Source organism: Petromyzon marinus, chromosome 6, assembly GCF_048934315.1.
Source record: "Petromyzon marinus isolate PM22_M1 ecotype Great Lakes invasive population chromosome 6, UKy_Petmar_22M1.pri1.0, whole genome shotgun sequence".
Taxonomy (NCBI): Eukaryota; Metazoa; Chordata; class Hyperoartia; order Petromyzontiformes; family Petromyzontidae; genus Petromyzon; species Petromyzon marinus.
In genome coordinates this window covers 14,931,678-14,959,569 of record NC_133672.1, presented here as the reverse complement: position 1 = coordinate 14,959,569, position 27,892 = coordinate 14,931,678, and the positions used below count along the sequence as shown (strand labels likewise).

Below are 27,892 nucleotides of genomic sequence, written 5' to 3'. Positions count from 1 at the left end.
AGACGCCACACCCCTTGCGGAAGTTGCGTGCGACAGTGTCCCGACAGGAGTGGCGGGGGGGTAGGCAACGCGTGTGGAGTTCGCGAGTCCCACCGGCTGGGGGTGGACCCGAGGCCTCGGCACATTCCCGCTGCCGCCGCCGCCGCCGCTGCTGCTGCTGCTCCTCCACCTCCTGTATACCCCCCCCCCCCCACGGAGCCTTCACTCACGCACTACGAGGCGAGGAGAACGCGTGGCTCCGTGATGCCCGCACTCGGCCCGGGCTACTGGAGCGGCTACCGGCTCTGAGGCCGTGACCCCGAGGCACCCCCGCCCCTCGCCCGCATCGTCCCCGTCGCTTGCGGGCAGGATGCAGTGCGTCCCCGCCAGGCGCCCTTTGCTGCTGTTCAGGCTGCGTCAGGGCTCCTGTGCCCCCCGTGTGAGCTACGGACGCGCCGGCCGCTGGGCCGCGCCGCCCCGTGGCCCTTGCCGCACGGCGTTGGCGGCGTTGATTTCCCGCGGGGCTCCGCGGTTATGGCCCCGAGAAGGCACGACCGCGTTGGCGAGGGCTGCGTCGGGCTTGCAGGATTGCGCGGAGCGCGAGGCGCAGCGACGGGCCCACGCGACGAGCGGCCCCGGGGTCCGACGAACGGGTCTGAGGGTGGTCCCGGGGCTTCCAGGGGTCATCGTTCCCTGGAGCGGTCACCTGGGATTCGCGGCTCCCGAAGCACGGGCCTGGAGCCTCCACCACGTCAGGAGGTTCGCGAGCGGCGCTGACGATGGTAGAGGCCTCAAGGAAGCGGGCGGCACTGGCGCGGCTTCGGAGGTTAAGAGCGCCGATGACTCCTCCAAGGACTTGAAGAAGCTGATGGCGCTGGCACGGCCCGAGAGTCGTACACTCGCCGGTGAGACAGCGCCACATTTCGGCTGCCCCGGGTCGTTAACAGTGCCGTGATGACTGACTGCAGTGTTGCCCCCTTCCCCCTCCACCTGCTGTTTGAATCCTGGCACTAGCACTGCACGCGATTGGCCTTGACGGGGATGAATGTGGAGTGGAGCACATTGGCAATTGCTGCGCTCGAGTTATTGTGCGGCGTGTGTCAGGGAATGCACAACATAACTTGATTTTATATTTTGAGCACGCGCTTTTGGTAACGTATTCTTGAGCAGAGATGTAATTAGATGAGGTGAAATGCGTATGCTCTCTCGGTTACTTTACACTAACTTCCAGATTTGTGTGGTATGCCATTAATGGATTTGGCACAACACAAAGCACAAGTCGACTTGTTGAGAGGAGCCAGGGCAGCTTGACCTCTCATTTTGTTTGAAAGGCCTTGTGAGTTTAGTGAGATTGTGTTTGTTCAAACTTCGCTTTCTAATCGCCGGTTTTGTTTTCTTTGCCTTCCACTCCTGGCAGCGGCGGTGGGGCTTCTGTGCATATCGAGTGTGGTGACCATGTCGGTGCCGTTCTGCCTGGGCAAGGTCATCGATGTGATCAACAGCACCGGCGGCGTAGACATGGCCCCCACCGACCTGGCTCACCTGGCCACCGTGCTATCCGGCATCTTCATGGCCGGGGCCATCGCGAACGCCGGCCGTGTCTACCTCATGCAGGTGTCAGGTCCGGCCTGGCACGCACCACACCACCACGGCTCTGTGATCGGCTTGTGGGCCTCTACCGGCCCAGGCCAGATTGTCTGTCAGCGTAGTGCATTGCCTCTATAGCAGTAGTCAAATGAGAAGATGCGTTCAGTGTTGCCTATATTAAGTGTATTTGTCTTACGTATTGCTCGTTAAGTGTGATACAATTTACGTATAGCTTAAAGTATTTAAAATCTAGGGAGGGGGTGGTGGCACAGTGGGTTTGTGCACTGCGCTCAGAACCCAGCCACCTGAGTTTGATTCCGAGTCATTGCTAACACCAGTGGCAAATGGTATCGCAGCCAGTCCCGACCACCGATCCCCCCTGCCTGCCCCTCACCTTTCCCAACTTGCAATGACCAACATCTCCCCTGACTGACATTGCCCACGGAGGCCTTCGTCCAGTCGCGGATTGATAAAGCGCTTTAAAACAGTACTTAAGAAACATGAAGTCGTTTGTAAATAATGAACATGTTTAATACATTTCCAAACTGCAAGGAACAGGCGGTTGTGAAACCCTTGATCTCTTATCGGTAATCTCACCATCGTCCGTTGGGGCATGTGATGATGACATCTGGTGTGGTCGCAGGCCAACGGATTGTGCAGCGACTCCGCGACTCCCTCTTCCGTGCCATCATGCGGCAGGAGCTCGGCTTCTTTGACCGGACGCGCACGGGCGAGCTGGTGAACCGACTGTCTGCTGATACGGCCCTAATGGGCCGCGCTGTCACGGAGAACTTGTCCGATGGACTGAGATCTGTGGCCCAGGTCACGGTCGGCATCGGCATGATGGTGCGTGAGGAGTAACAGTTCCACCCGAGGGTAGTAGCGTGCACAGCCTGAATAGTGGTGTGGTGCGACATTGTGACACTTCTGTAAAAGGTTATATATGTCTCCAATTCATACAATATTTAATGGTATTTTTTTTTATAATACGGGGAGCGGTGGCGCAGTTGTCGACATGCTGCGGCTTGAACTTGGAAACCTGAATTTGAGTCCTGGTCACGGCTGACATTGCCTATGTTTTACATTCCCATGAAAAAAAATTAATTGGGAATGTAAAATATATTCTATCCATCTTGTTATATTAACACAGTGATGTGTCAAAATATAAGAAATATAAGAATTGGTTTTGCCCTTTCTTGGCAGAAAGGGGAAAACCAATTCTGATTCTGGCAAGAAAGGTCCCATGATGTAGCTGCTCAAGCCTTAGCTATAAATGTCCTGATAGTGGCATTGTCTTTGTGCTGTTTGCCTTTTGGTGTTCTCTGGTCTTACACTATTTGAGGCTAGGCTCTGGTGTGGACCAATCAGTTTCAAGGACAATGCGTATATTACCAGGGGCATGTTTTTGTTTGCATGTTCACCACAAGTATGTGTGGTTAATGTAGATATGATTCTTTGCTAAAGATTTACGTTTGGTGTTTTAACATCGTAACACCTATATTCTTGGTTCTTTCGGTAAAGTCACGTAGAAGGCAAACATTAAAATAATAAAAATATAAAACCTATTTTTAATGTTTTCTTGGTTCTTTCTTTCCCTTCTACGTGACATTTTAATGTTTTATATTTTTATTATTAAAAAAAAATAAAAAAAATAAAACATATTTTAATGTTTTATATTTTTATTATTTTATTGTTTCCCTTCTACGTGACTTTACCGAAAGAACCAAGAATATGAATCCCTGCAGTCACGAAAGCTTTAAATCAAAATCTTAACACCTGTTTATTGCCAGGAAGGATAAAACCAATTCTTATACAGTGATGTATAATTATTGGTCATTTGGTATATATTGCACGTTATGAATTAATGTTATGGCATATTACTGACCTATTCATGACACAAATTGCACATAGAACTTGCATAACAACGTTGCGTGGAGGAGATATTTTACAATTAACCCTCCTTCCAATTGAGGCATATAATTCGAATCAAGAATATTTTATTTTTGATTTCCATATTAGCCTCAAGCGGCTGGAGGGTTCAGGTTAACGAATTACATACAACACGTACGAATCCAGAAGCATATATCCCTGCACACTTGAACGTATGCACCATGAACTTGCGCATCAATGCACGCTTACAGCACCACTGTGGCTGACACGAGACCTGTGCTCGCCCCCGTCCTTTTCTAGTTTTACGTCTCGCCGAAGCTGGCCACCTTCGTCCTGGGCGTGGTGCCGCCCATCGCACTGATCGCCGTGGTGTACGGCCGCTACCTGCGCCGCATCACCAAACGCACGCAGGACTCGCTCGCCGAGGCCACGCAGGTGCAGCCGCCCCCCCCCGCCGGACACCAGAGCCATCTCGTGTTTTGTTTATTCACTTATCCAGCAGCGGGCATATTTGCGATTCACCCCAACCTCCGTTGCATGAATTGACACCATTCAGTTCTTCGAAGGAAAAGCCTCATAATTGCATGGGTCAGTTTGGATTCACGGCTCGATTGAATAATTGTTTCTACGCCTAGCTTGTCTTTTGCTATTCACAATGCACAACTTGTCCATACTATCTCTGTGTTGTGTTTTTTAAATTACTACTGCCCATCGCATGTGTATTGTAAATCTCATTTATACTATTCTGTTGTCTCATTCTGACCATGACCGTAATGTAAATAATAGAAATTGAAAATCGTGCTGACTCACACAACGTGGTGTATGTATCACGAGTATAAGATATAATTGTAATCAATGAATTTTACATGCTTGGCCAGCAGCAACTTCAAGCAGGAGGGACCTTTAAGCATCTCAACGTTGAGTGTGTAAGCATCAGTTATGGAATGCTCACGTGTACCCCTCGCAAGCCAATAAACAAAGTCTGCCAAAATAAGTGTGCAAGGCAGTAATTGATGTTCAAAACAGGTGGACGTGTTTTTGTTCTGCTTCACCGACCTTGCTTTCACTTCTTCCGTTCCGCACTGCAGGTGGCCGAGGAGCGCATAGGGAACATTCGCACGGTGCGGTCGTTTGCGAAGGAAGAACTTGAGATGCAGAAGTACTCCTCCAAAGTGAACTACGTGCTACAGCTGGCATACAAGGAGGCTTTGGCTCGAGCCGGCTTCTTCGGGGCGGTGAGAGCTTGTTAGCGCGCAAGAGCACGACGGGAAAAGCCGGGGTTTGTGGGGCGTGTCTGCACACGCAGCATTGGTGCTGCTACAAAATAATAGACATGCCAAAAGAGATCCTGACATACGGTGTAGATATCACTCAACCGATGTTGCAGCCCCACGCCAACACTGTGGTTGTTTCTGCTGATTGCATTTGGAGGGTGGAGAAGGTTGTCAGGGATTGTGTTGAGATGGAATGAAGGGATAGGGTAAACAGCGAGTGTGCATTCGGTTTTGCAGACGGGGCTGTCTGGCAACCTCATCGTCTTGGCCGTGCTGTACAAGGGGGGACTGCTCATGCAGAGTGCACACATCACTGTCGGGGACCTCTCTGCTTTCCTTCTCTACTCTGGTTGGGTGGGCATCAGCATCGGAGGTAAGCTCACCTTCAGTTTACAGCAAGGGACACTGCTCTTGCCTTTTGCTATCTTATATATGGCTTGATGAATAGCAATTTGTACGTCTATGTTCAGACTACTTTGCCAGGAAATAAATGGCTTCACTTTATCTACAGTGGATTGCTTCAAAGCCTCCACTCACTGTTCGGAGTTCACAATGGTTCACTGTGTTGTCGATGGTCTGTTCAGTATTTTTAGCATTTTGCCTTTTACGGGAAAGGGTCAACAAAAGAGTCTGTGCTTTATCTCCACCATAGGGCTGAGCTCTTTCTACTCGGAGCTGATGAAGGGGCTGGGAACTGGCAGTCGCATCTGGCAGCTACTGGATCGGCAGCCGACCATCCCACTTGGTGGTATGCCCAGCCCAACCTCGAAGCAGGACATTCCGCATTAAATACCATCAAACATACTATCTTTCAACCGCGTGGGCCTGACTTTTTGCAGCGGAAGTATTCGTCAATTAAAATAAACAGGTGTGGTGACGATTGCGATTGTGGGCTCCCTCTGGCTGATGCCGGCTGCTTGCTTTGTTGTGACGTGCGTCGCGTGGCAGAGGGGCAGGTGGTGCCGTTGCAGGCGCTGCGCGGGGAGATAGAGTTCCGTGGAGTGCACTTTGCCTACCCGACTCGTGAAACCGCCCCGGTGTTCCGCTCGCTGGACCTCGCAGTGCCGGCTGGCCAGGTCACCGCCGTCGTGGGCCCCAGCGGCTGCGGGAAGTCTACACTCCTGTCGCTATTGCTACGCCTCTACGACCCGCAGAAAGGTCCGACGCTCTGCTGCCACGTGTCGCTCGCAAAGCTAGGAGGGGTTGGGGCGTAGTATTCGTTCGCAGCAGAGGTCACCCTCCCATGGGGCACACTCGCACTGCTTCATCATAATCATCATCCGCCAAAACACTTATACGGATTACATATTGGTATGGAATTGGACATGGTGTCACGCTTTAGCCAAAGTTACATATATGAGGATAAATATTCGGATACTTGGGGAATTATTACACATACACATGTTCACGATCACTGCATTGTGCATTTGTTCTGTGTTACAGGTCAAGTACTCATTGATGGGCAGGACGTCCGGGAGGTGAACCCAAGCTGGCTACGATCGCAGATTGGCACAGTCAGCCAGGTGCGAGCCTACATCACTAGCAGGATGTGAACTTACAGAAAGACATTTGCCCATAAATACAACTCATACAGTAGGCACACACCTAGGCTGCATGTCACGGGCTGTGCGATGCGAGCTTTAAGCTTCCTTAGATCAAGAGAGACTTTAATAGCACATTCAGGTGCTCCATCATGTTCATCTCAGTGACCCTCGCTGCACTGATATTAAAATGTATTCGAGTGACATTAAAATTCTGTTGACGTCAATGCAGCTCAGCGACAGATGGCCTGAACAAGGGTTTAAAAGATTCATACTTGCGTCAGTTGTGTGTGGCTGCACAGGGATATGCCTATTTTGTTTCTTGTTGAATTGATTTGTGTCTAATGCCGTACGTCTGCAGTGATAAAAAAATAACAATTTTTATACTAAAGCAAAAATGTGAAGTCTACGAATAACGCATTCGACATGGTTGGGTGTGGGCACCTCTTATTTTCTCGAGATGAAGAGGACTTTCAGATCCCTCGTAAACGCACGAGGTGGGCCACACGTCACGCAAGTGGTGTCTGTCATGACGGAAGCGACTGATCGTGCTGAAATTAGATTCTGCATTGTTGCCGCCTCAATATTATTCCCCTGACATTCCTGATTAGTGCAGTTAAGATGCTGGCAGTGAAGGATAAATGTCGTTTTGTGACCTATTTTGAAGTGGTTGGGTTTTGGCCAATGAAACGAAGTTGTTGGAAGTATATTGACCCCTGCAGGCCATAGATTAGCTATATTACAATAAAACATTGTGCGACACTTTTGGTTGACAAACAGAGGAACTGTTTGGTCTCTTCCATGCTGTGTTCAACCACCACCGCAGGTCAAAGCTCCTCTATTTTTTCTTCTTACCACGCATAGCTCGTCGTGGAAATTCCCTTTCATCTCTTTAAAACGTTTCTCGGTGAAACCGCCAGCCATTTTTTTGGGCATTTGGGCATGCGGTCAGGAACCGTGATTTTCAACAACGAAAAAAAACCCCGCATGAAGCAGGACTCAAACACCCCTCGCGTGCGCGTGTGACGCAGGAGCCCATCCTCTTCTCGTGCTCAATCGCGGAGAACATCGCGTACGGCGCCGCCAACCCCGAGGCCGCGAGCAAAGCGGACATCGCCCGCGCGGCGCAGGCGGCCAACGCCTACGGCTTCATCGAGGGCTTCCCCAGCGGCTTCGACACGGTCGTCGGCGAGAAGGGGGTGCTGCTCTCCGGTAAATGCCGCTCCGGCGAGGAGCTCGCGGGAGATGCGGTTCAACCCGTACAGTCAACTCGTCCACTCTGCCTGCATTCAACCATGCCCTTGACTGCGAGTCGTAATGCACGTCTTCCTGCTCCTTCCTTCGCACTGCTCCAATTTGGAATTTCCTCCCATTGTCTCTTTTTCCCTGCTTCATCCGCCGAAACCTTTCTACTTGGTAAATTCCCTCCCGTCGTCTCTTGTCCCAAGTCCGAAACATTGGGGAGAAAGCTGGAGTAACCGGAGAAAACCCATACATACAAGACGCTAACACTTGTGTGCACAGATCGATTCAGGAATCCATTGTTGTACTGGCCCCCTTACAGTGGTTTAGAGTACGAATAGGAATTTGGCTGAAATCCCATTTATTACTTTTATTTCTTGCATCAGAAAGATGTAAAAACCGCAAAAAATAATTTATGGGTTTGTTCTTTTGATGTGGAATGGCATTTGGGCTCAAAATCATGGCTCTTTGCCCAGTATCTTTGCAATATCTTTCTTACACTACTGCTAAGTATCACATAGTTTTCATCCGTCTTGGCAAGCAGTGCTTTGCCCCTGGCCTTTTCAAAGAAATAAGCCCCCAGTGCCAATATTTACTAAATGAAACACTAAAGGTGTGAATTACCAGACCGGTTTATGTGCGGTCATCATCAAGGCACAGATGGAAACCACAAACGTTACCGCACACGATAACCTGGTGCTTTTAATTTCCTTGACCGTGAGCCCATGGTGTGGATCTCTGTGTTGCTTATTATACCACCGGCACATGTCAAGCATCAGTCTCTTTCAGGCGCTCGCTGAGCTCACAAACGATAAACATTCACACGGGTTCTGTCTTCCACTTCACACAGGTGGCCAGAAGCAAAGAATTGCAATCGCGCGAGCCATTCTGAAGGTGATGCTTTTTTTCAGCGGAGCATTTCAAATTACACTCGACCCCACTGTATTTGAAGCGTAAATTTGTATGTCGTAGCGCTGCTAATTATTTTTTCTTATTCATTGCAGAATCCAAATATCCTCCTGCTGGATGAAGCAACAAGGTAGGACAAATCGTATACTCCAGTTATCATCATCAGCCATGATCAGTCCACTGCTGGATGACAGCCTCCCTAAGCTGCCACCGCTTCTCGCTGTCTTGCGATGCCTCATTATATTTGATTTTTTTTAATACTTGATCTATAAAACAAAACTCAGTTGATTAAACACTATGTTAAAACCTGTCCAAAGTTTGCTTGTATTGTGAATTAGTGCTGCTCATAATGCACTCCCAGATGGTCGTGTGGCCAATGGGTTGGATAAGAAATATGTATATTTTTACATGAAGAGGTGGATTTGTGACGAAGACGCATTGCTTATTTATTTTGTTAACACTGGAAAATGGTGTATGCATAATGTTATCCTGTTGTATATATATATTTTTTATTTTGAGGTGGTGTTAATGTGGATTTTTTTAGCAAGTTGCAAAACTACATTTCACCTTTCCAGGGTTGTGTGTCGCTAAATATTTTCCTGGTCACCGGAAAACTGGGATGCGCACGTGAATAGTAACCGCAGCTATTGCGAGAGTTATACTTGGCTGTGGCGTGCCGGATGCGGAAATATTTACCGGGGTCGCGCACATGAACAGACCCAGATGAAATGAAACCCTGGTTCGTAGTAGCAGTGGTACTCGAGTGAATACTTGTAGTCCCAGTATTCCATTATTGTTGAAGGAGGCTGGTGATGTCAACTGAAATTAAACAAAACTATTCAACTAAACTTTTTATTTTACCAGGTAAGGCCCATTGAGCTATATAGCTCTTTTTCAGAAGCGACCTGGCCACAAATGATAGCTCATTGAAGTGGCTTATCACGTGGGAATTTATATCAGTCAAATACTTGACTCCAAATGTATGTTTCTAAATGTGGAGGGAAAAACCGGAGGACCCGGAGAAAAATTAAAGCGACGACTGGGAGAGAGACACGCAAACTCCAAATAGACAGGCGTCAGTGTCGGGATCGAACCCACGACCTCCTGTATACCAGGCGAGGTAGTTAACATCTTGCCACTGCGAAATTAAGCCTCATTCCATTCGTCGCCACCGCCCCGCAGTGCGTTGGACTCGGAGAGCGAGTCGCTGGTGCAGGAGGCGCTGGACCGGCTGATGACGGGACGCACGGTGCTGGTGATCGCGCACCGCCTCTCCACAATCCAGGGCGCAGACCGGATCGCCGTGCTTGAGCGAGGCCGCGTGGCCCAGGCCGGCACTTACGCACAGCTGACGGCCGACACGGGCGGCATGTTCCATCGCCTAGTGGAGCGCCAAACCGCGGCACACCACGCCGTCGTAGGGGACCAGCGTGCCGGATGAGCGGCGCATGTCATCGTCACCATGTAGTTGGAACTCAAAAGGCTCATCGCCAATTTCGACGAACAGCGACTTTGCCTTTTCATGTAAAGGGATACGAGGAGAAACTGCCGAATGATATGCGCGAGCTGCCCGAACTGCCCGAACACCGATTATGAAAATCGTTATGCCATGTGGACAACACGATGAGCCAGATGATAATCGTGGTTGCTGTAGTTGTGGCGGATGTGAAGGATGCATCTTGCCAAGTCAGTGCTGGCACCAAACTACTTCCTGAGAAATCCGTTGTCCCACCCTATATACTTTTGCGTGCACTTACATTGTAACCACATTACTCTCGTTCTATAGCTGTGCTGTGTCGTGTTTTAAAACGGAGCAGACGCAAACGTGGACACGATGCAGTCGCAAAATCCAAAGTGCCACCTTGTGCCGTGGAATCAAAATTGTCCACACAGGTGATGGGAAATGACGTGGCATCTGTTGATCTTGTTAGACATAAGATACTATTCTGTGAGTACCGATTCAAAAAGTCTACACAAGGCAGGTTGTGCAGTGTTTCTACCAATAACATTGCTGATTGTGTAAGTTTGTGCCGTTGGTATTCAGGGAAGATGTGAGCGGCGAATCCCATAGAATATTTCAAAAATATGTAAATGATCAACCGCACGCTATCAAAATAAGTGTCTTTAAAATGCCAATATTAAAGGCCAACTATATTTTGTATATGATATATTTTAATTAATCTATTTTATATGTGCATTATGATGTGTAGATTGTCTCTTGTAAAAATGGTCTTTTGTTTTTTTTTCCCTCGGGCGCATGTCCCATTCTTGTGCTCGATCGCAATAGAACCGAGTCTCCACCCTTTCGAGTACCACCGACCTTTGAGCGCTGGTGGGTCTGGATGCCCCCCCCCCCGCACTCTGAATATTACCCTGTAAAGAAAGCCCCTACTCAAGAATTTACAAACGGGAACTTTTTACAGTATTTTTTTTGGTAATTTTGATTAAAAAAAGCCATCGCTGGTCTGTGGAACTGCTTGTCCAGCAAGCTGATGCTTGCTGGATGACCACAAGGGATGGTGTGATACCAAATTACTTGGCCGTAAACGGAGGAGACGCGACTTTAGACATCGCTCTTGTGATTGGAGCAGGTTTGCCTGGTGTGGTTTTTATACATTCCACTTTTAAATAAAGACCATTCATGATGAGTTTGCATTTAATATTTTGTCGTAATGTATTCTACAGGTTGCTCACACACCGTGGTTGTGTTACGTGCAATGGAGCGATGGGTCATTGGTCCGTTGCCCCTCGATCCCTGTGCCCATTCATCAGCCGAGGCAGCGAGTATCTCGGAACCAGGACCTTAGAGGGAGGGGGCATCAGTGGGGCAATTCGTCCCAGGCCTCAAGTCCATGGGGACCCCAGCAAATAGCACAGATGGTATTTTGGTATTTTCTGAGCCTCCCAAAAACCTTTTGGGGCGGCCCTACCAAGGAACCCCACTCTTATCCCCTGCCCTCCCCAGAGGCTTCCGTTAAACCAGCCAAGGCCGTAACCCTTGGGTGGCCCGCAGCGGCATGCCTCCACTCTTGCGCGCACAACGCATGTGTATGGGCCATCCAGAACGTGTGTACAAGTAGACTGAAAAAAGCACGTGGGGCTGTACATCCAGAAGCAATCACCAGAGCTTTGCTTTCATTCGTTATCGCCACGTTGAAAATGTTCACGCTCTGCTTTGAATGAATGACCGAGTGAGCGAGCGAGCGAAGACCCCGAGTGTCGTGCGGTTTCGGGTGCGATCGCCGCACAGCAGTGAACGCCTTGCCTTCTTTAGGCAGCGAGAAAGCGGTCAGACGTAACTCGATCAGGCTCTCAAAAATACCCACAGCGTGCCACTCGGAACCGCTCTCCGCTGCCCCCAGGCGCGAGGGCAGGGTGAAAAAAAATTCCCCTCGGTGACTCCAGGAAAGGACATGGCCCTCACTGCTCATGGTCTCTCACAGCGAGATGAGGGTGCGGCTATGGAGTGGCCGGCTTGTAGCTCGCAGATCGACGAGGTTGCAGACTATGCCTCGGGTTTTGCAGTCTCGAATGATGCGTGCAGGTGAAATTCTGAGAAACTGGTTTGATAATCGGTGGGGTTTTTTTTCGTACAAGACGGGCGCAAGGGTTGGTGGATCACGCAGATTTGTGACATCTCCCAAACCCGTTGTTGGGCTGTGGGGTGGCCAGGAGATGGCGGTACAGCAAAGCGTGCATGTGGGATTTCTTCGGGTACGCCTAATGCCTCAGGCTTTCAACAACAAAAAATACTCATAAAAGTGAAATTGGACAAACATCTCAAAGTAGCAACCAGTCTGAAAATGTATCTTGAGACTCGATGAGGCTCACCTTGATACGTTAGTATGCTATCAGTTCATGTATTCTATTGCATTTGCTTAAGGAATTCCACCTGCACACATCACCCGAGACGGGAAAACCCCGATGCAGAGAGTGGCTTCCTCAACCCGGAGCCATGAGCCACCACGGCCACGATGTAATCCTGACAGCCCACGAGCAACGTGGAGAATCCACGCACGGCCAAGGGGTTTGAACATCTCTTGCACTGAAGGGCAGTGAGAGCTTTCACCCGGTGAAGGGCGGCAGGGTTGCGTAGTGGTAACACTTGGGCCTCACCGCACGAAGGGTCCCAGGGTTCGATTCCTGACTTGGACTCCTTTCTGTGTGACGTTTCTATCTTCTCCCAACCACCTATACGACACGTGGTGGATTTCCTCCGGTTTCTCTGAAAAAATTGCAACATGGGACCTCCTTTTCCAGTACCAAAGTTTGAGAATAGGTTTTCCCCTTTTTTCTGGCAACAAACAGGTGTTGAGATGTTAAAACACCAAACTGAAACCTTTTACACGGAATCATGTCTGCATTGACCACAATACTTCTGGTCAGAATGCAAACAAAAAACATGCTCTGATAATATATGCATTGCCTTTGAAACTGGTCCACACCAGAGACCAGAGGTCTAACACCTGTTTGAGACGAGGCTCAAAAGAAAGCTGTATCTGGTGCGGACCAATCAGTTTCAAAGCAGATGCATATATTATCAATTTGGTTGCAAATTACTCAATTACTCAAATTACTCAATTTGCAACATCGCCCTCTACTGCGACCAAACTTGGCACAGGAACACTTCTGAAAAATATATAGTTTTCTACCTCGATGAGGCTTTGCTGGGTTAAAAAATGGTTATAACAAAAATAACCACAATAAAAAATAATTTTACCACTGAGGCAGGGCACACGTGGCGGCAGTGCGAGGGCCGTGTTTTCTGCTTTTTCCACACGGCCCACGTGCAACGCCACTCGGCTTGTTGCGGTCCTCATCCATCAACGATTTTATTGCCAATAATTTTGAGTCCCGTTTAAACTTTAAAAAAAATCGTTTATTTACAACCATTGTGGTGGATTGTAGCCCCCTCTAGTGGCTGTAGGGATCCGGTGAACTCCAGTAATTATACCAATCACAAATAATAATGATGCGTCGTGCATCGTGAGCAGCAGACGAAGATTAATCGATTAATAGTTGCGCCGCGAAAGAGGCGCACGCGATGATAGCGGCTCTCTGTGGAAAACATGCGCTCATTCTTGGGGGGGGGAAGGTGGGAAGGGATGGGGTAGTTGCGGGGGGGGGGGGATGGTGTTGTGTGGGGGGAGGGGTGGACCCAGGGAGCACGTGGCCTCGCCGGACCCCGTGGCCTTGCTGCCTTCTCTTCCCCCCGATAAGGAGGAGTAGGAAGGGGACACTGCTGCCCGCGGGGCCACGGCGGACGACGAGACGACGCGTGGACGTAGCCGACAAGTGGGCAAGAGTCAAGCACGGCTCCCTGCTGGAGCGGGTTCTAGCCTCCGTTGTTGGCGACCCGGAGCCATTTGTGGAAAGTCCACATTCGTCATGCCTCTCCATATCCAAGCAAAGACGGCCACCGGCTGACTTCACACGAAGCGGTCGCGATTTCATCCACCGACCAAAGGGACGATTTGCTGAGCGGGTCACATCTTCGACGCGTTCCTCCACAAATGCGCACGCTTGGCTAAGCTTGCCCTCCTGCGTAGTTTGCAAATTCCCGCTGCGTCGAGACGGCTCTTCGCAATATTTTCGTGTTTAAAATCGAAATGACAAATACTGTGTTTCTAACCGTGTACTGTTAATAATCAATCTGCGGTACAAGTTCAGCGAAGCGACAGCGTTACGCCGTATTTATTTATGTTCCGGGCCGCTGTACGGCGGCGGTAGTTTCTGTTGAGTTTGTTTAAAATGTCCCGTTTAAAGGGAACGACGCATGAAACGCAAGGCAGACGCGCGCGCAGGAACTCCTCCGCGCGTGCGCCCCTGCGTGATTTGCGGAACGGCGGTCGCGAGGTTTGTTTAGTTTCTCTCAAAAGTAAACCGACGACCTGCATCGCTCAAATAAAACCCGCCAACACTCGTCTCGAGTGGCGAGAAGCCTTGACAGTTTAAATATACGTATTTAAGGAAAAACGGGTCGAGCAAAGTGGCGTGTTTACTGAGAGTGCATCAACAACGGCGGAGGGGTTTCCACGAAACGGATGCCCGCGGCCGTCGCGATGCGCCGCAGATCCTCGTTGCACGGTCGTTTGAAAAGATGAGGCGGTGTTCGATCGGAGTCCGGTTCGTACGTGCGGATGGGTGCGACCGCCACCCACGGCTCGCCAGGTGATGTTAGACGCGGAGGGCTGCGAGGTGGCAGTGCTGAATTATAATCACCCCCTCCCTTTCTGCGGCTTCTTCGGATCTCCGCTTACCACATTCTCATTCGTGTCATCGGATACACTCGCACCGTAGAAGGACCCACTTGAATAAGCTAGGAGGGAGTCTTCGAGACTCAAGTGAGGCTATCCCTTGTAACAAAATAGAGGGACTCCTCTACTTACGAACTTTCAGAGATTCAAACACACCTGTCCGTATGTACACTTGCCTGTTCGGACCGAGTTTTTCAAGAGAGGAAACACGAGCACCAAAGGGAGTTAGCATCTCCATCTGCAGAACATGAGGAACCAGTGGCTTCTACATCTGCAGAACATGAAGAACCAATGGCATCTACATCTGCAGAACGTGAAAAGCCAGTGGCATCTACATCTGCAGAACATGAAGAACCAGTGGCATCTACATATGTAGAACATGAAGAACCAGTGGTATCTACATTTGCAGAACGTGAAGAACCAGTGACATCTTCATCTGCAGAACATGAAGAACCAGTGGCATCTACATCTGCAGAACGTGAAGAGCCAGTGGCATCTACATCTGCAGAGCATTACTAACAAATGGCATCTACATATACAGGAGATTATACAACTTTTAAAGTAATTCCCTGTGTTTAGTGTACATGCCGCACAACACGTTTGGAATCGACAGGAGTAAAGTTGGACTTACGAACAAATCGACTTTACGAACAGACCTCTGGAACCTAACTCGTTTGTAAGTAGAAGAGTCCCTGTACAGCAATACCCAGATCTACAAATGCCGGCACTTCATTACTACCACTGCCAGATTTGCGTCGCCCCAAGCCACACGTTGCCGACAGAACCATCCGTCCTTTCTCGTATCCGTCGCCTCAGCCTCCGTCCTCACCTGCCCCCGTACACCACTTTGGTTTACGCCGTTTCGATATTCGTCGCACCTTTCAGGAACGCATCCCCAACGTAAACCTGCTGTATATATATAAAAAAAACTTTCCCAATGCCATTCCACACGAGCAACAGTTACGCAGGCTACAACGTGAAGTCGCAAAGTAAAGGCATTGGTATGTTGCCTAAGAGAGCAAAACAAAAAAGGGCCGAGATTGCGATGGACCCGTGATGCGATATTTCCTCTTTCAATAAATCCTTACGACCCCCCCGAGCATACAGACGCTGTCAGTTCAGTGCATTGCATTCACGAACACGGCGCTCGGGTAATCTAAAATTGTCCCGCGTGACCTCCAGTAATTACAGGCTGCACTCAGGCACTTTGTCACAATTACAAACGTTCAATACGTAGGCACCGAATGGAGATAATTAAATGCTAATTGGATTATAAAAGGTCAGCGCTGTACGTTACGACGTGTTTGGAATCGTGTACACGCCGCTGATATTTTATTGAATCTCTCCCCGAAACGCAGCCAATTTATATCTCCTTCATTTCCGGTCGATAAACATACTCGTCGTCCTATGTACATAGACTTGTCTCCACAATAGGAATGTGGAATTCCCACCGTTGTATAGCAACCGTCAACGGGATAAACGTTGTGGACTTGCATTTACAAACTATCCAATCCAGCCCCTTCACGTTCTTTCTCCGCTGCTGTTTACGCTGCTCCCTTCGTTTCGCCTCTGTTGAGACCCTCTCCCGGTTTATGTCCAAGCTCAAGTTCTTCCTCTCCCCCTTCTGCTCACGAATGTCTCTCTGAAGAAGTATCTTCTATCCGAATGCGTCCACTCTGACCCGTAGAATTGTACCCATCATCCCTGCTGTGACTTTAGGAAAAAAATATATAACTTCAAACAATGCATGCGGGCACCTTCCTCGTATTTTCACGTCGTTTTGAGATGCTGGAAGAATCACCCCCATAAATAAATACACAAATGCATCTATAACACTGGATTGTTATTGTGCGTTACCCTCCATCCCTCCCCAGCCACATAACCCCCCCCCCCCCCGACCTATCCACGTGTTGCCTCCCGGCGCAGCTGCTCGCGACACGAGGAGACGCGGGCGACTGTTTTTTTTTGTGTGCACGGCACAAGGAGCCCATTGACGCTTGCGCGAGGCTGCTCAAGGCCACGTGGGCGGCCGGAATCTATCTGCTCATGCGCCGTGGCCCAGCTGTCCGTGCCATTTCGTCTCCACAAACTCCACCCCCCCCCCCCGTGCCCAGGGCACCCCGGCCCCGCGTTATCCCTTTTCCTGTTACATCCGAGCACACGGCCGCCTCCCTCTGCTCAGCTGCAGGTCTGGGGCGCGCAGCTGCTCCATGCCAAGGAGCCTGTTGATTGCCGCGCGGCACACTGACGGTGGACGTGGGGTTAAACACGAGCGCGCTGTGTGTGCGTGTAATGATCTCGTTGTCGTGCGCCCTTGTCAGTGGGACACTGTTCACGGTTCGAAATGAGGGAGTTGCATCACGCATTGAATACAGGCAAGGGAGGCGAGGGCTGTGCGTAGAGCAAGTATGGTTATTTTTTTAAATATAAAAAATGAGAATTAGCCCTTCTGTGTACACTTAGGCTGAACAAAAACACTGCCAATAACAACTCACCAAACATCCCAAGGCAGAAGACCCTCATTGACAACAGTCTTGAGACTTCACACGGCTTCTGTGGTTAAACAACAACCACAATAATGCAATTATGCCATTTATATGAGCGATTTATTTTACATCAATTACCATTAATATCAGTAAAAGGGAGCGGACTTCTTCCGCGTATTTCCGTCCATCATAGCGTGACACTTGGTTCACTGATGATGTACTACAAGCGGTTATTGTCTCTTAAGTGTTAAACACAAGAGACTGGAAGCGATTGAGACTTCTAGGCTAGCCATACCACCCCCCCCCCCCACTTACAGCCGAAATCAATCAACAATCGGCTGCACGTTTTGGAGACCCGCAATTCTAAAAACATTACATTTTGATTTAAAGCTTTCGTGACTGCAGTGATTCATATTCTTGTTTTTTTCGGTAAAGTCACGTTGAAGGGAAACAATAAAATAATAAAATATATAAAACAATAAAATTCTCACGACGTTTCGACTGTAACACAAACAGTCATCATCAGGTGTGAAAAAACTAACGGCAAGAAGCATTATTCTTGCCGTTGCTTCTTGCCGTTGTTTTTTTTTACACCTGATGATGACTGTTTGTGTTACAGTCGAAACGTCGTGAGAATGTTATTGTTTTATATATTATTATTTTATTGTTTCCTTCCAACGTGACTTTACCGAAAGAACCAAGAATTCTAAAAACATTTTTTTAAATATATATTCTTGCTCAAGGGTCGGCAACGAAAGAAAATAGCTCAATATTTTAAGAAATCGCAGCAAGGCAACGTGAATACGGGACGGGTGGTGGCCCTTAATAAAATAACGGTCACGAAGCAGTAGCAGGTTGCGACTCCTGTTCTAGCTCTAAGGATAGGACGACTGTGTTGGTACCAAGCGTTCAGCTTTCTAGCCCTTCCAGAACATCATGGGGGGGGGGGTTATATCGGTCGCAATCACGACTACATATATATTAGATCATGATGTTCTGTACCCAAGTACGACATATAAGGGCATCGTCGCTCGTCCTAACCCGGACTCGAACCCAGGCTGGGAGGCATTGGAATGCCTTCGTCTCCATTTCTTGTGTGATCTTGCAACGCGAATAAAGGGGGGGGGGGGACGGGACGTGAACAGCGAACAGCTTTCTCAACCTCCCAACAGACGTCTTGAGCTTCAGAGGGCGCGCTTCCACACTGACCATAAAAGGCGATATCGCGCTCGACACGTAAGGAGAGGCAGCCGAGGGCCAGCGCCGTCCAACAGGTGTTCTCGGCAATCCCCACCAACAGCAACAAGCAGCAGCATCATCATCAGCAGCAGCCAGGGGCCCCGGCCTCCTCGCGCGCCCACCCGCACACAACACGAGAGCGCGCACATGGCAGAGAGGAGGCGGGGGAGGAGGAGGGGGAGGAGGCATCTGTCATGCCGCGTCACATCGCGATGGATGGAGAGGAGGGGGGGGTGTTGCTCCTGTTCACGGCTCCCTTCCAAATTCCAAACTAATCCCGCGAAGTGAGTTTTTGTTGTTTTCAGTGGGGTTTTTTTTGTTTCAAGGAGGGGAGGTGGGGGGAGATTGAGCCATGCGGCGAGGGACCCCCCCCACCCAGCGACTGAGTCTGCTTTGGGGGGGGGAGGTGGGGGGAGGGTGGCGGAATGTATAAGAGCATCAGATTTGGGGGTGGTGGGGGGGGGGGGCTCGCTGCACGATGTGAGACTCACGCCAGCGGGTGTGCGACGTGAGCGAGGGGAGCGCTCGCTTCGAACTCCGGCAACACTCGGGGGACGGACAGCACAGCACACTCGGCGAGCTCACAGCGATCCCCGTGTAGCCTCGCACACACGATGAGGACAGGTGCTGTCAGCGAGCACATGCGAAGACCAGCACGGCGGACGAGGGTGCGGTGTGGCCGTGATCCACGCCCGAACGCTTTTGTCTCTCCAGATATGATCCATGACCGGTTGAGCCACACGCGCCACTCTCTCGCTCTCCTCCCTGGAGAGTCCCCGTCTGCTCGGGGGGTTTGGGGGGGAGGCTCGTTCACGGCAAGTGTCGCCACTTCCCGGAGTGTCGCCAACACTGAAAGGACGGAGCCTCGGACACTCAACACGAGACCCCCCATGTCGGCTTTACGCGGCAGCCACACACACGCACACGCGCGCGACTGCGTTGCCGCCGCCGCCGAGCAATAGCCTCACCTTCCCGGCGTTGATCTACAATTATATATAACTCAGACTTCCACATAAGGCCAGCGCGCTATTTTGGAATACAAAGTGCAAAGTGGGCCCTAATTTTAGCCGGGCGAGCTGCGGGGGAGCCGTGCGGCCGCTCGCTCACACGTGCAAGAGCGTTCGTCCCCCTCGGCCCTCTGTTGCCCCGGGGTCTTGGCACATTGTCCTTTATTTAACCAGGTGAGAGGCACACAAAGCGAGCCTCGTGAGACGCCTTATATGCTCTGGCAGGCAGGTCTGAGAATAACGATGATGATGGTCTGCTCTTGAAAATGATGTCACACAGTCCTTGAAGTTAACTTGACAGCAAACCACGTACTCTGCTATTACGCTATGAACGACGTCAACATTAATTGTCAGACGGCGGTGGGAGTAGAACCGCCAATTTTGTCCAGTGACTCAGAGGCCAGCGAGCTCGATGAGCAGTGGGATCCCTGCAGGTCTCCCTGTGGGCTGCCCTGGCCATCCTCCAGCCACGATAGCAGCCGTGATGCTACTATAAAGGGTGTGACGATGAATAACAGATCCCGAATGTATGTATACATGTTTCCATTGCTATAGGTTGTATGTATGTTGAACTTCTTTCGCACCATGCGTAGCCAACCGCATTAATCGGAGGTGCGGGGGTTTCGCGTCATCCCTCCGCCGATGGTCGAGAATAATAACGGAGTGGCAGTCCATGGAGAGAACGTGCCCGTGAGGACGTCCATCGTGAGAGATCGGGACGACTTGGGGAGGCCTTCATCCAGCAGTGGACTGATCATGGCTAATGATGATAGAACATCAGTTTGGCAATGATGATGACCCCCTCCGCCAACCGGAGATCGCCGCATTCACCACAATTATTAAAGAAAACAATCGATTATGTAGTTCAATCGGGACTGTGAATCGTGACGATTCATTGTATCGCGAGGATGGGGGAGGGTTGCGAAACGTTAGTCCGCTAGCTGCTTATCAGCCCCCCGGAGTGGTCGCGGAGCTCTCCTCGCTGAATTAATAACGCACACTCCTGAATACTTGGAAGTAAACAAGCGCGACAATTTCTGGTACGGTTTTCATGAAAGTAAATTTGCGTTCAACCTTTGTAATAAGACGTCACATTATCTTACATGGTATCTGTTCAACCCACCAGGGGCCACGATTATAACTGGAATTATCTCGCTATTGTTATCGCGCTGGCAGGATGAGCAATGCCATCCGTGCCCATCATTCCATCTCCACGCAAGTTCACACGGCGCGGCTAGCGATGGCACCACGGCCAAAAGCGTGGCATTGACGCCACCCTGCACAAGTTAATACCGCAGCGACATTCACAATGGCAGCTGTTTCGCACAGGGGAGCCTGAAGAGTCTCAATACGCCTTGTCAGGAGGGTTTCTACTCCATTGGGGTTGTTTCACCGATTTCATTTTTGAATGAGTGGCTTCGTGTGGGAAAGGAATCGGACAAAACCCCATTACGCATACGAGAGTGAGTAACGCTCCGCACTGCCACCTCCACCAAACCTCGCCGCCACAATCCTACAAACCCTGGCAAGCCCTGGTAATGGTCACCCGTCTAAGCACTCACCATGGTTCAATCCTGCTACGTATACCGTGCCAGCAATGGCACTAATAATCACGAGTAGTAATAATAATACACAAATAATAATTAACACGCTTTCAGTCGCACGCTGCGTGCCACTTTATTACTATTCTCTATTAATTGAATGAGACCATTTTGGGTCAACAATCGCGCGACGCTCGCTCCCGCCGCACGCGCTACTGCCGGGCAAAGCTGTGGTCCCTCTCCCAGCCCTCGGCTGTGCCCTTACAAGGCCGGGTGGTCAAATCCCCGACTCGAGAAGGCAGTGCGCTTCATTCGGCGAGGACCCATCCCGGCCACCGCCTCGCCATTAATGGGGCGCCCGGCGTGGCCGATACCATATATGGAGAGGTTCTTATGCGACTCCATATGCAGAGCGGCGTGTGCGGAGGAGGAGGTACCGCTTGTGTATAAAAGGGAGCGCAGGGTTACCTCGGCCTCCAGTCCTACGCTCGAGGAACATAGCGAAGCATTTCAGCCTTGCACGGGTAAGCATAAGGACCACCTGGCAGCAGCAGCAGGCAACAGCCAGGCAGAAGCGACTTGGATCTAACGCAGTGGCAAATGTCACGCAACGCAAGTTCAGTTCATGTGCCGTCGAAACTTTGCGCAGCCGTGTCTCGGGATGGGCTCGCTACAGAAGAAGGGAGCGAGTTGTGGAACGATGTGAATAGGAGGGTGTTGTTAAAGGAGGGTCAGAGACAAAGTTGTAATTATTGTGTAGTTAATATATCACCATGAGCCTCAACGATCTTAAGTAATGATGACACGTGGCAATTGTGGCGGCAGGCAGTCAATTCTTAAGTTGGGAGAATAAAACGCAATACCAAATATTGGACATTACAAGGAAGTGAATGGAAATGTTTACAGACAACGGCATCGATAATTTAAAAGCGAAGATCATATATGAGGAGGTGTTAAGCAGCTTTATTAAATTGTAACTGTGCACCCAGGAGGATCTTACTATAGCAGTGATTGCATTTCCTGAAGAAGGCGAACTAACAAGAGCACAATGTAAACAATACAAATAACGTTAGATTAAAAAAAAAGAAACCTCTTAGTTGGAGTTCTAAAGATTTAGTGGAATCTTTTTTAATGATAGCTTTAAAGCAAAATAACGTAATCTACGAGCATAAACTAACATCGAGAGCTCACATCGGTGAAGGGCAGTGTAGACAAACAGATTATATAATTTTAATTAGGCATGCACTTCTCAGAGACGGAATCCAGATTTAGTTTGATTAGATCGGGGAAGTTTTTAATCCAAATTGATCGCCCTTCTCTGTGGTGAGTATCGGGGAATCAACCACGCAGACTTCAGTGCTGTGAAATTCAAAGTGCTTGGGATGGGTGCTAGTTAATTCAAACAACACTGATAGTTCGAAAAAGGATGTGCGCATTTACGTGGATTTAACTAACTCGGGGGTTTAGGAAAATGACATCAGTTAGAACACAAAAAGCCACGAAGTCACTAATAGAACATGTGAATGGCATCTCAGTCAAGTAGCGAGCTTCAATTCCGGTTATTTGTCGATTTGGGCCATCATTATCGACGGGGGCTAGTACAACGTTTTGAGAAGCAAGCGGGATATGCCCTATGAATAGACCGACCTGCGCCTTGAGAATGGCGAATTTCTACCACTCCCAACGAATGCGAACACCTGCGGATTGCTCGCCGAGGCGGGGGTAGTCGATGGGGACGCAGCAGCACGGAGTTAAGGCGCAATAACGCGGACCGCTCTCTCGCTCTCCCCACCCCCCCTCTATCCCCCTGCAGCGGCTTGAAGGAAACAAGAAACAAAAGCAACCATGTGTGACGACGAGGAGACCACCGCGCTCGTGTGCGACAATGGCTCGGGGCTGTGCAAGGCTGGCTTCGCCGGAGACGACGCTCCTCGCGCCGTCTTTCCCTCTATCGTAGGGCGACCCCGCCACCAGGTAAGGGCTGCCTCCACCCGCACCCTCACACCCCCCCCCCCCCACTACTCCTCCCCATACACCCCCCCCCCACACACCTGTCACTCAGACGTGCGGAGGAGGAAGAACCCACGCACTTCGGCATGCGGCGGGGGGCATTAAGGGGCCAACGACTGATTTGGTTTCGCCGGATGTGTTTTTTGAGAAAGCCACCAATTGGGGGAAGTCGCCAAGGCCCCGATGGGGCTTTTAATTCATGCGTCGGCCGAAGTGAAGTGCTTGCGAAAGTTGGGCGGACACATGGGGCAAACTGTGCGATAGTCAGCTAAATTGGCGGGTGTCTAACAAGTCTACAGAAAAGTCAGTGTCCGCTAACAAACGGATGAGGTCGTAGAAGTCGGAAGAAGCTGGCAGCAGCGATGCGATGTGGTTTCAGAGTTGCATTAAAATCACCACCTAAAGCGGCGGACAATGCATCCATCAACTATTCACACGCTCCGCGCGCACACACGCCGATCCAGGCTCTACGAGCGATTAGTAACGAGCCAATGACTTACCCGTAATTGCACGCGCGCGCATATTCTTGAACGTCAACCTCCGCTTCAACTCTTCTGACCCTGTGAATTACCACGGTGGGCGTTCTGCTGCAAACGCCGACGCGGCTCCGTTGACGCCCAGTGTGCAGAATCTCACATTTCATCCCGATGAAAAATGTGAAATCGCTCACGTGCCAAGGGAGTTTCGGGCCCTAATAAGGACGGGGTGAAAGGGGGTCACTAAATTTAGCCGCGGGGTCCACCTCCGTGGATCGGCCTGTCCCTCTAGCACGCACTGTAGCCCGAGAATAGACTTGACGCCTGGGCAGCCTGGATCTTAGAATGGCGACTGCTGACTGCGCAGCCTCTCTCACTCGACGGCAATCCGACATCCAGCCCAGCAGCCGCACTGCAAAGGCATTTTACTTACCCGGCAAAGCCTCACGGCTCGTCATCGAGAGGGTACCCTGCATTTACATATATATAAAAAAACACCAGGCTGTTTCGTCAATTTAGTTCTTTTTTTTTAAATGAATATTTTGCGCGCAACGAGGAAACCGGAATGCTCGGAGAAACCCCACCACGCAGACGCGAGGAGATGACAGTCAAAATCTGCGCACCGATCGCGAGTCAAGGACCCACTTGCTGGTTTCACCATCTCCCAGCAACGCGTCTCGTAGAAGTCGAGAAGGCTTTGGAGTTTCACAAATCCCAGCGTGAGCCACCAACCCCGATCCGCCAAGGCGCCGGACCACACGCGTTTCGGTGTTCGTGACACCGACACTCAGACGAGGCACGTCCTGTTGTGCAACGCGCTCGCCTCGCCACTAATCACGCGCGTCCTCCGCGCGTCTGTGCCCCAACAGGGAGTCATGGTGGGTATGGGTCAGAAGGACTCGTACGTAGGCGACGAGGCGCAGAGCAAGCGCGGTATCCTCACCCTCAAGTACCCCATCGAGCACGGCATCATCACCAACTGGGACGACATGGAGAAGATCTGGCACCACACCTTCTACAACGAGCTGCGCGTGGCCCCCGAGGAGCACCCCACCCTGCTCACAGAGGCCCCCCTTAACCCCAAGGCCAACCGTGAAAAGATGACCCAGATCATGTTTGAGACCTTCAACGTGCCCGCCATGTACGTGGCCATCCAGGCCGTGCTGTCCCTGTACGCGTCCGGCCGTACCACCGGTGAGATCACGTGACACACCGAATTCTACATTCACACACCCACACTCGCAACATAGATGCCCCATATCTTTCAGTATGACGGTTTTGCATTGATTACACTCGCGCACGGCAAAGATCCCACGTACAATATTTCAGTATCATAGACTGTTGGGGCAAAGTTCTGTGAGCGAGCACCTGATAAGGCTCAGGGTAGCAGCACGGCGCACGAGGGACGGGATTCGTTCGCTCGGACGCCTTCGTCTCCCCGGTCCTGATTTTCACATCACTGAACCTGGGTAACTCATTTTTAAGGCCGCGCCGACCTAGGTGATGCTCAGCCTAGATTGCTTCAGGGACCGCTTGCCACTCAGGAAAATCGAGACCCAGGGTTGGAACCCTAAAAGTCGAGCTCGTAGGGCATTGCGCGAAAGGACTGCGCCACCGAAACAAAGACAAAGATGCCCCACGTAGCCTTCACTGGACTCTTGCAGCAAGTGCTGTTGGCGATCACCTATAGAGGGCTGGCATGGCGCACGAGGTGGGGATGGAGGAGGAGGCTGGGGGGGGGGGGGGTGTTGCGGCCACTCACGGACGCACAGTCTGCGATACGAGCCCTGCACGGGCACAACGCGACTCGGAACTGACCGCTCGTGCCCCCTTCCCGCCCGCAGGTATTGTGCTGGACTCCGGTGACGGTGTGACCCACAACGTGCCCATCTACGAGGGTTACGCGCTGCCCCACGCCATCATGCGCCTTGACCTGGCTGGTCGCGACCTCACCGACTACCTGATGAAGATCCTCACAGAGCGTGGCTACTCCTTCGTGACCACAGGTGAGCCGTCCGCCAGAGGAGGAGGAACTCCCCCGCAGAACACGCGACCATTTTTCGGGGTGTTCGACTCCCGGCTCGGGAGAGACCGCCGTGCGAGTCGCCTGAACCGCGGTGTTGTACGCGCGCGCCCCCCGCAGCCGAGCGTGAGATCGTGCGTGACATCAAGGAGAAGCTTTGCTACGTGGCTCTGGACTTCGAGAACGAGATGGCGACCGCCGCCACTTCCTCCTCCCTGGAGAAGAGCTACGAGCTTCCCGACGGCCAGGTCATCACCATCGGCAACGAGCGCTTCCGCTGCCCCGAGACCCTCTTCCAGCCCTCATTCATCGGTGAGTGCGAGGGGATCGTGGCATCCGCAGGACCACGATGTGCAGAGGCGTTTCGCGCAACAGTGGATGGACAGACGAAGGCTCGGGAGTGATGATGTTCAATAAACTCGCTTTCCCACCCGTCTCTCAGGCATGGAGTCCGCTGGCATCCATGAGACCACCTACAACTCCATCATGAAGTGCGACATCGACATCCGCAAGGACCTGTACGCCAACAACGTGCTGTCCGGTGGCACCACCATGTACCCGGGTATCGCTGACCGCATGCAGAAGGAGATCACCGCCCTGGCACCCAGCACCATGAAGATCAAGGTGAGTCTGAGGCCACGCACGCGGTAAATGTCCACGACACATCGGTCAGCTCGCGCGCACGTTCGTGACGAGGTGCACAAAAATACAAAAGTGTTCCCAAGTCGCAGGGTTCAGACTCGCAGACATCAGAATGCGATGCTGCACTGCCATCTGTTGGATGCACACGGGTTCTTCTCGTCATTGACCGCCTTTTCTCATTCTCCTCCTCCTCCTCCCCGCGTTCCCGCGACAGATCATCGCTCCTCCCGAGCGCAAGTACTCCGTCTGGATCGGAGGCTCCATCCTGGCGTCGCTGTCCACCTTCCAGCAGATGTGGATCACCAAGCAGGAGTATGACGAGGCAGGGCCCTCCATCGTCCACCGCAAGTGCTTCTAAAAGCATCGGTGGCCCAACGAGAACCCACGTCTGGACTCTCATGGTCCGCGGATCCAAGAGCGGGGAGAAATGCATGTTGACAAGCTACATAATTTTGATGAGCCCTCTGTGTCCCCCCCCCACACCCCCCGTGCTTCCCCAACCCCCCCTCCCCTCCGTGCTCCCCCCCCCCCCACCACCAATCCCACACATTACACTCATCTCGGCGTCCAAAACATTCATCGCATCTCGTCTCAAACCAGCGTCCCAACGTGACTGTTACCTGTAAAGTTTCGCTTTTATTTTGTGTGCTATTTATAAATGTGTACAGCTCTGTGTTTTGAGTAAAGTTCCCGACTTACATGTTTCACCGAAAGCCTCTTGTCGTGTTTGTACTTGGGATACTGTCGTGCTTTGAGTGACGCGCAGCAGCACAGCCCAAACGCTGTTCATCGATATGGGAGGCGATTATTTGCAATTGGCTATCGCCAACGGATCGGTCCCGTTCGTCAAATGAGCATCGTAGTGAAATCATATACGGTATTCCCATAGATTTTATTTTATTGGACCTAAAGTGTCCCCAATAAAGGTCTGAGGGTGGGGACAATGGCATTGATTGGTCGCCATTAGCCACCCGTGAAGAGATAACGTGCTTGTTCGAGGGGCTCGCAGAGGTCAACATCTTGAAACATTACACAGCGGTAACGGCGATAACCCCAAGGCACTTTCAAATGACTTTCCATCGACTTCATCACGGCGTGTTCGCCGTACTTTATACAAGGCGTCGTCACTGCCACAGCATCACGAGAGGGCATCTTAAAAGTGACTTCATTGTCGATATTAACTCATCTTCAAACGTGTGTGGTAGCCGGCCCCTCCACCCGCCGCCTCCCTCTCGGCACACACAATCTGGGTTTATAGCTACAAGTGTTGTGGGTTTACTCTTCAACACACCGGTGTGCTGAAGTAGTAACTATTTGGCAAGCTTTGTTTACGTGACAAACCTTACTAATTGGATGTGTCGGGCGGTGGTGGGTTTAACGACACATTTATTTGTACCCGATCTAACCCATAAACAAACCTTTATTATGGATAATATTGGTCGTGAAAGCCTCCCACGTGTCAAACTACAAGAGAGCAGCTGGATGTTCTTTTTCTGGCCACATGAGGCATTTAAAAGACAGGTCGTGGTAACAGCTGGATCCCACTGCACCTGTTGGACCATACCTTACAACCCACCCGTCTGCGTCGAGAAAACATCGTCTTGTAACCGACAACGCATTCGAATATTCAACCCCTATCCCACACTTGGCTGCGGGCCATCTTGCACAGGCTGCTGTGACAACGCCGTCAGCCCAGTGAGCGTGCCAATGTTGGGCCAATGTGACTGGATCCGGTTGGCCCAGCCTTTCGCGTGTGCCGGGAAGTTTTGGGCACGCACCATTTTTTTTA

General features: G+C 50.9%; 3 protein-coding genes across 5 annotated transcripts in view; 2 read left to right on the top strand and 1 right to left on the bottom strand.

Moving 5' to 3' along the window:
* The window catches only part of LOC116939761 (uncharacterized), a 77,960-nt gene extending 54,134 nt beyond the window's left edge, over nucleotides 1–23,826 (bottom strand). For both annotated transcript variants that reach the window (XM_076065114.1, XM_076065115.1), the window contains exon 1: nucleotides 23,463–23,826. The gene's annotated coding sequence lies outside the window, so the exon portion shown is untranslated. The remainder of the gene's footprint in view (nucleotides 1–23,462) is intronic.
* Nucleotides 14–11,070, top strand: ABCB10 (ATP binding cassette subfamily B member 10). 2 transcript variants are annotated; one of them, XM_032948529.2, is made up of 13 exons: nucleotides 14–884; nucleotides 1,397–1,600; nucleotides 2,210–2,412; nucleotides 3,757–3,891; nucleotides 4,545–4,691; nucleotides 4,968–5,103; nucleotides 5,383–5,478; nucleotides 5,679–5,888; nucleotides 6,174–6,253; nucleotides 7,303–7,483; nucleotides 8,364–8,407; nucleotides 8,518–8,552; nucleotides 9,605–11,070. In XM_032948529.2, the coding sequence occupies exons 1-13, from the start codon at nucleotides 350–352 to the stop codon at nucleotides 9,861–9,863; spliced, it is 2,265 nt and encodes a 754-aa protein (XP_032804420.1). In that variant the 5' UTR covers nucleotides 14–349; the 3' UTR covers nucleotides 9,864–11,070. The 2 variants fall into 2 exon arrangements, with proteins under 2 accessions (XP_032804420.1, XP_032804421.1); XM_032948530.2 differs by lacking the exon at nucleotides 8,364–8,407 and having other exon boundaries at nucleotides 9,605–9,742.
* Nucleotides 21,327–26,810, top strand: LOC116939766 (actin, alpha cardiac muscle 2). The gene is made up of 7 exons (XM_032948551.2): nucleotides 21,327–21,476; nucleotides 22,766–22,926; nucleotides 24,308–24,632; nucleotides 25,283–25,444; nucleotides 25,582–25,773; nucleotides 25,904–26,085; nucleotides 26,318–26,810. The coding sequence occupies exons 2-7, from the start codon at nucleotides 22,798–22,800 to the stop codon at nucleotides 26,459–26,461; spliced, it is 1,134 nt and encodes a 377-aa protein (XP_032804442.1). The 5' UTR covers nucleotides 21,327–21,476; nucleotides 22,766–22,797; the 3' UTR covers nucleotides 26,462–26,810.
* The last annotated feature ends 1,082 nt before the right edge of the window (nucleotides 26,811–27,892 follow it).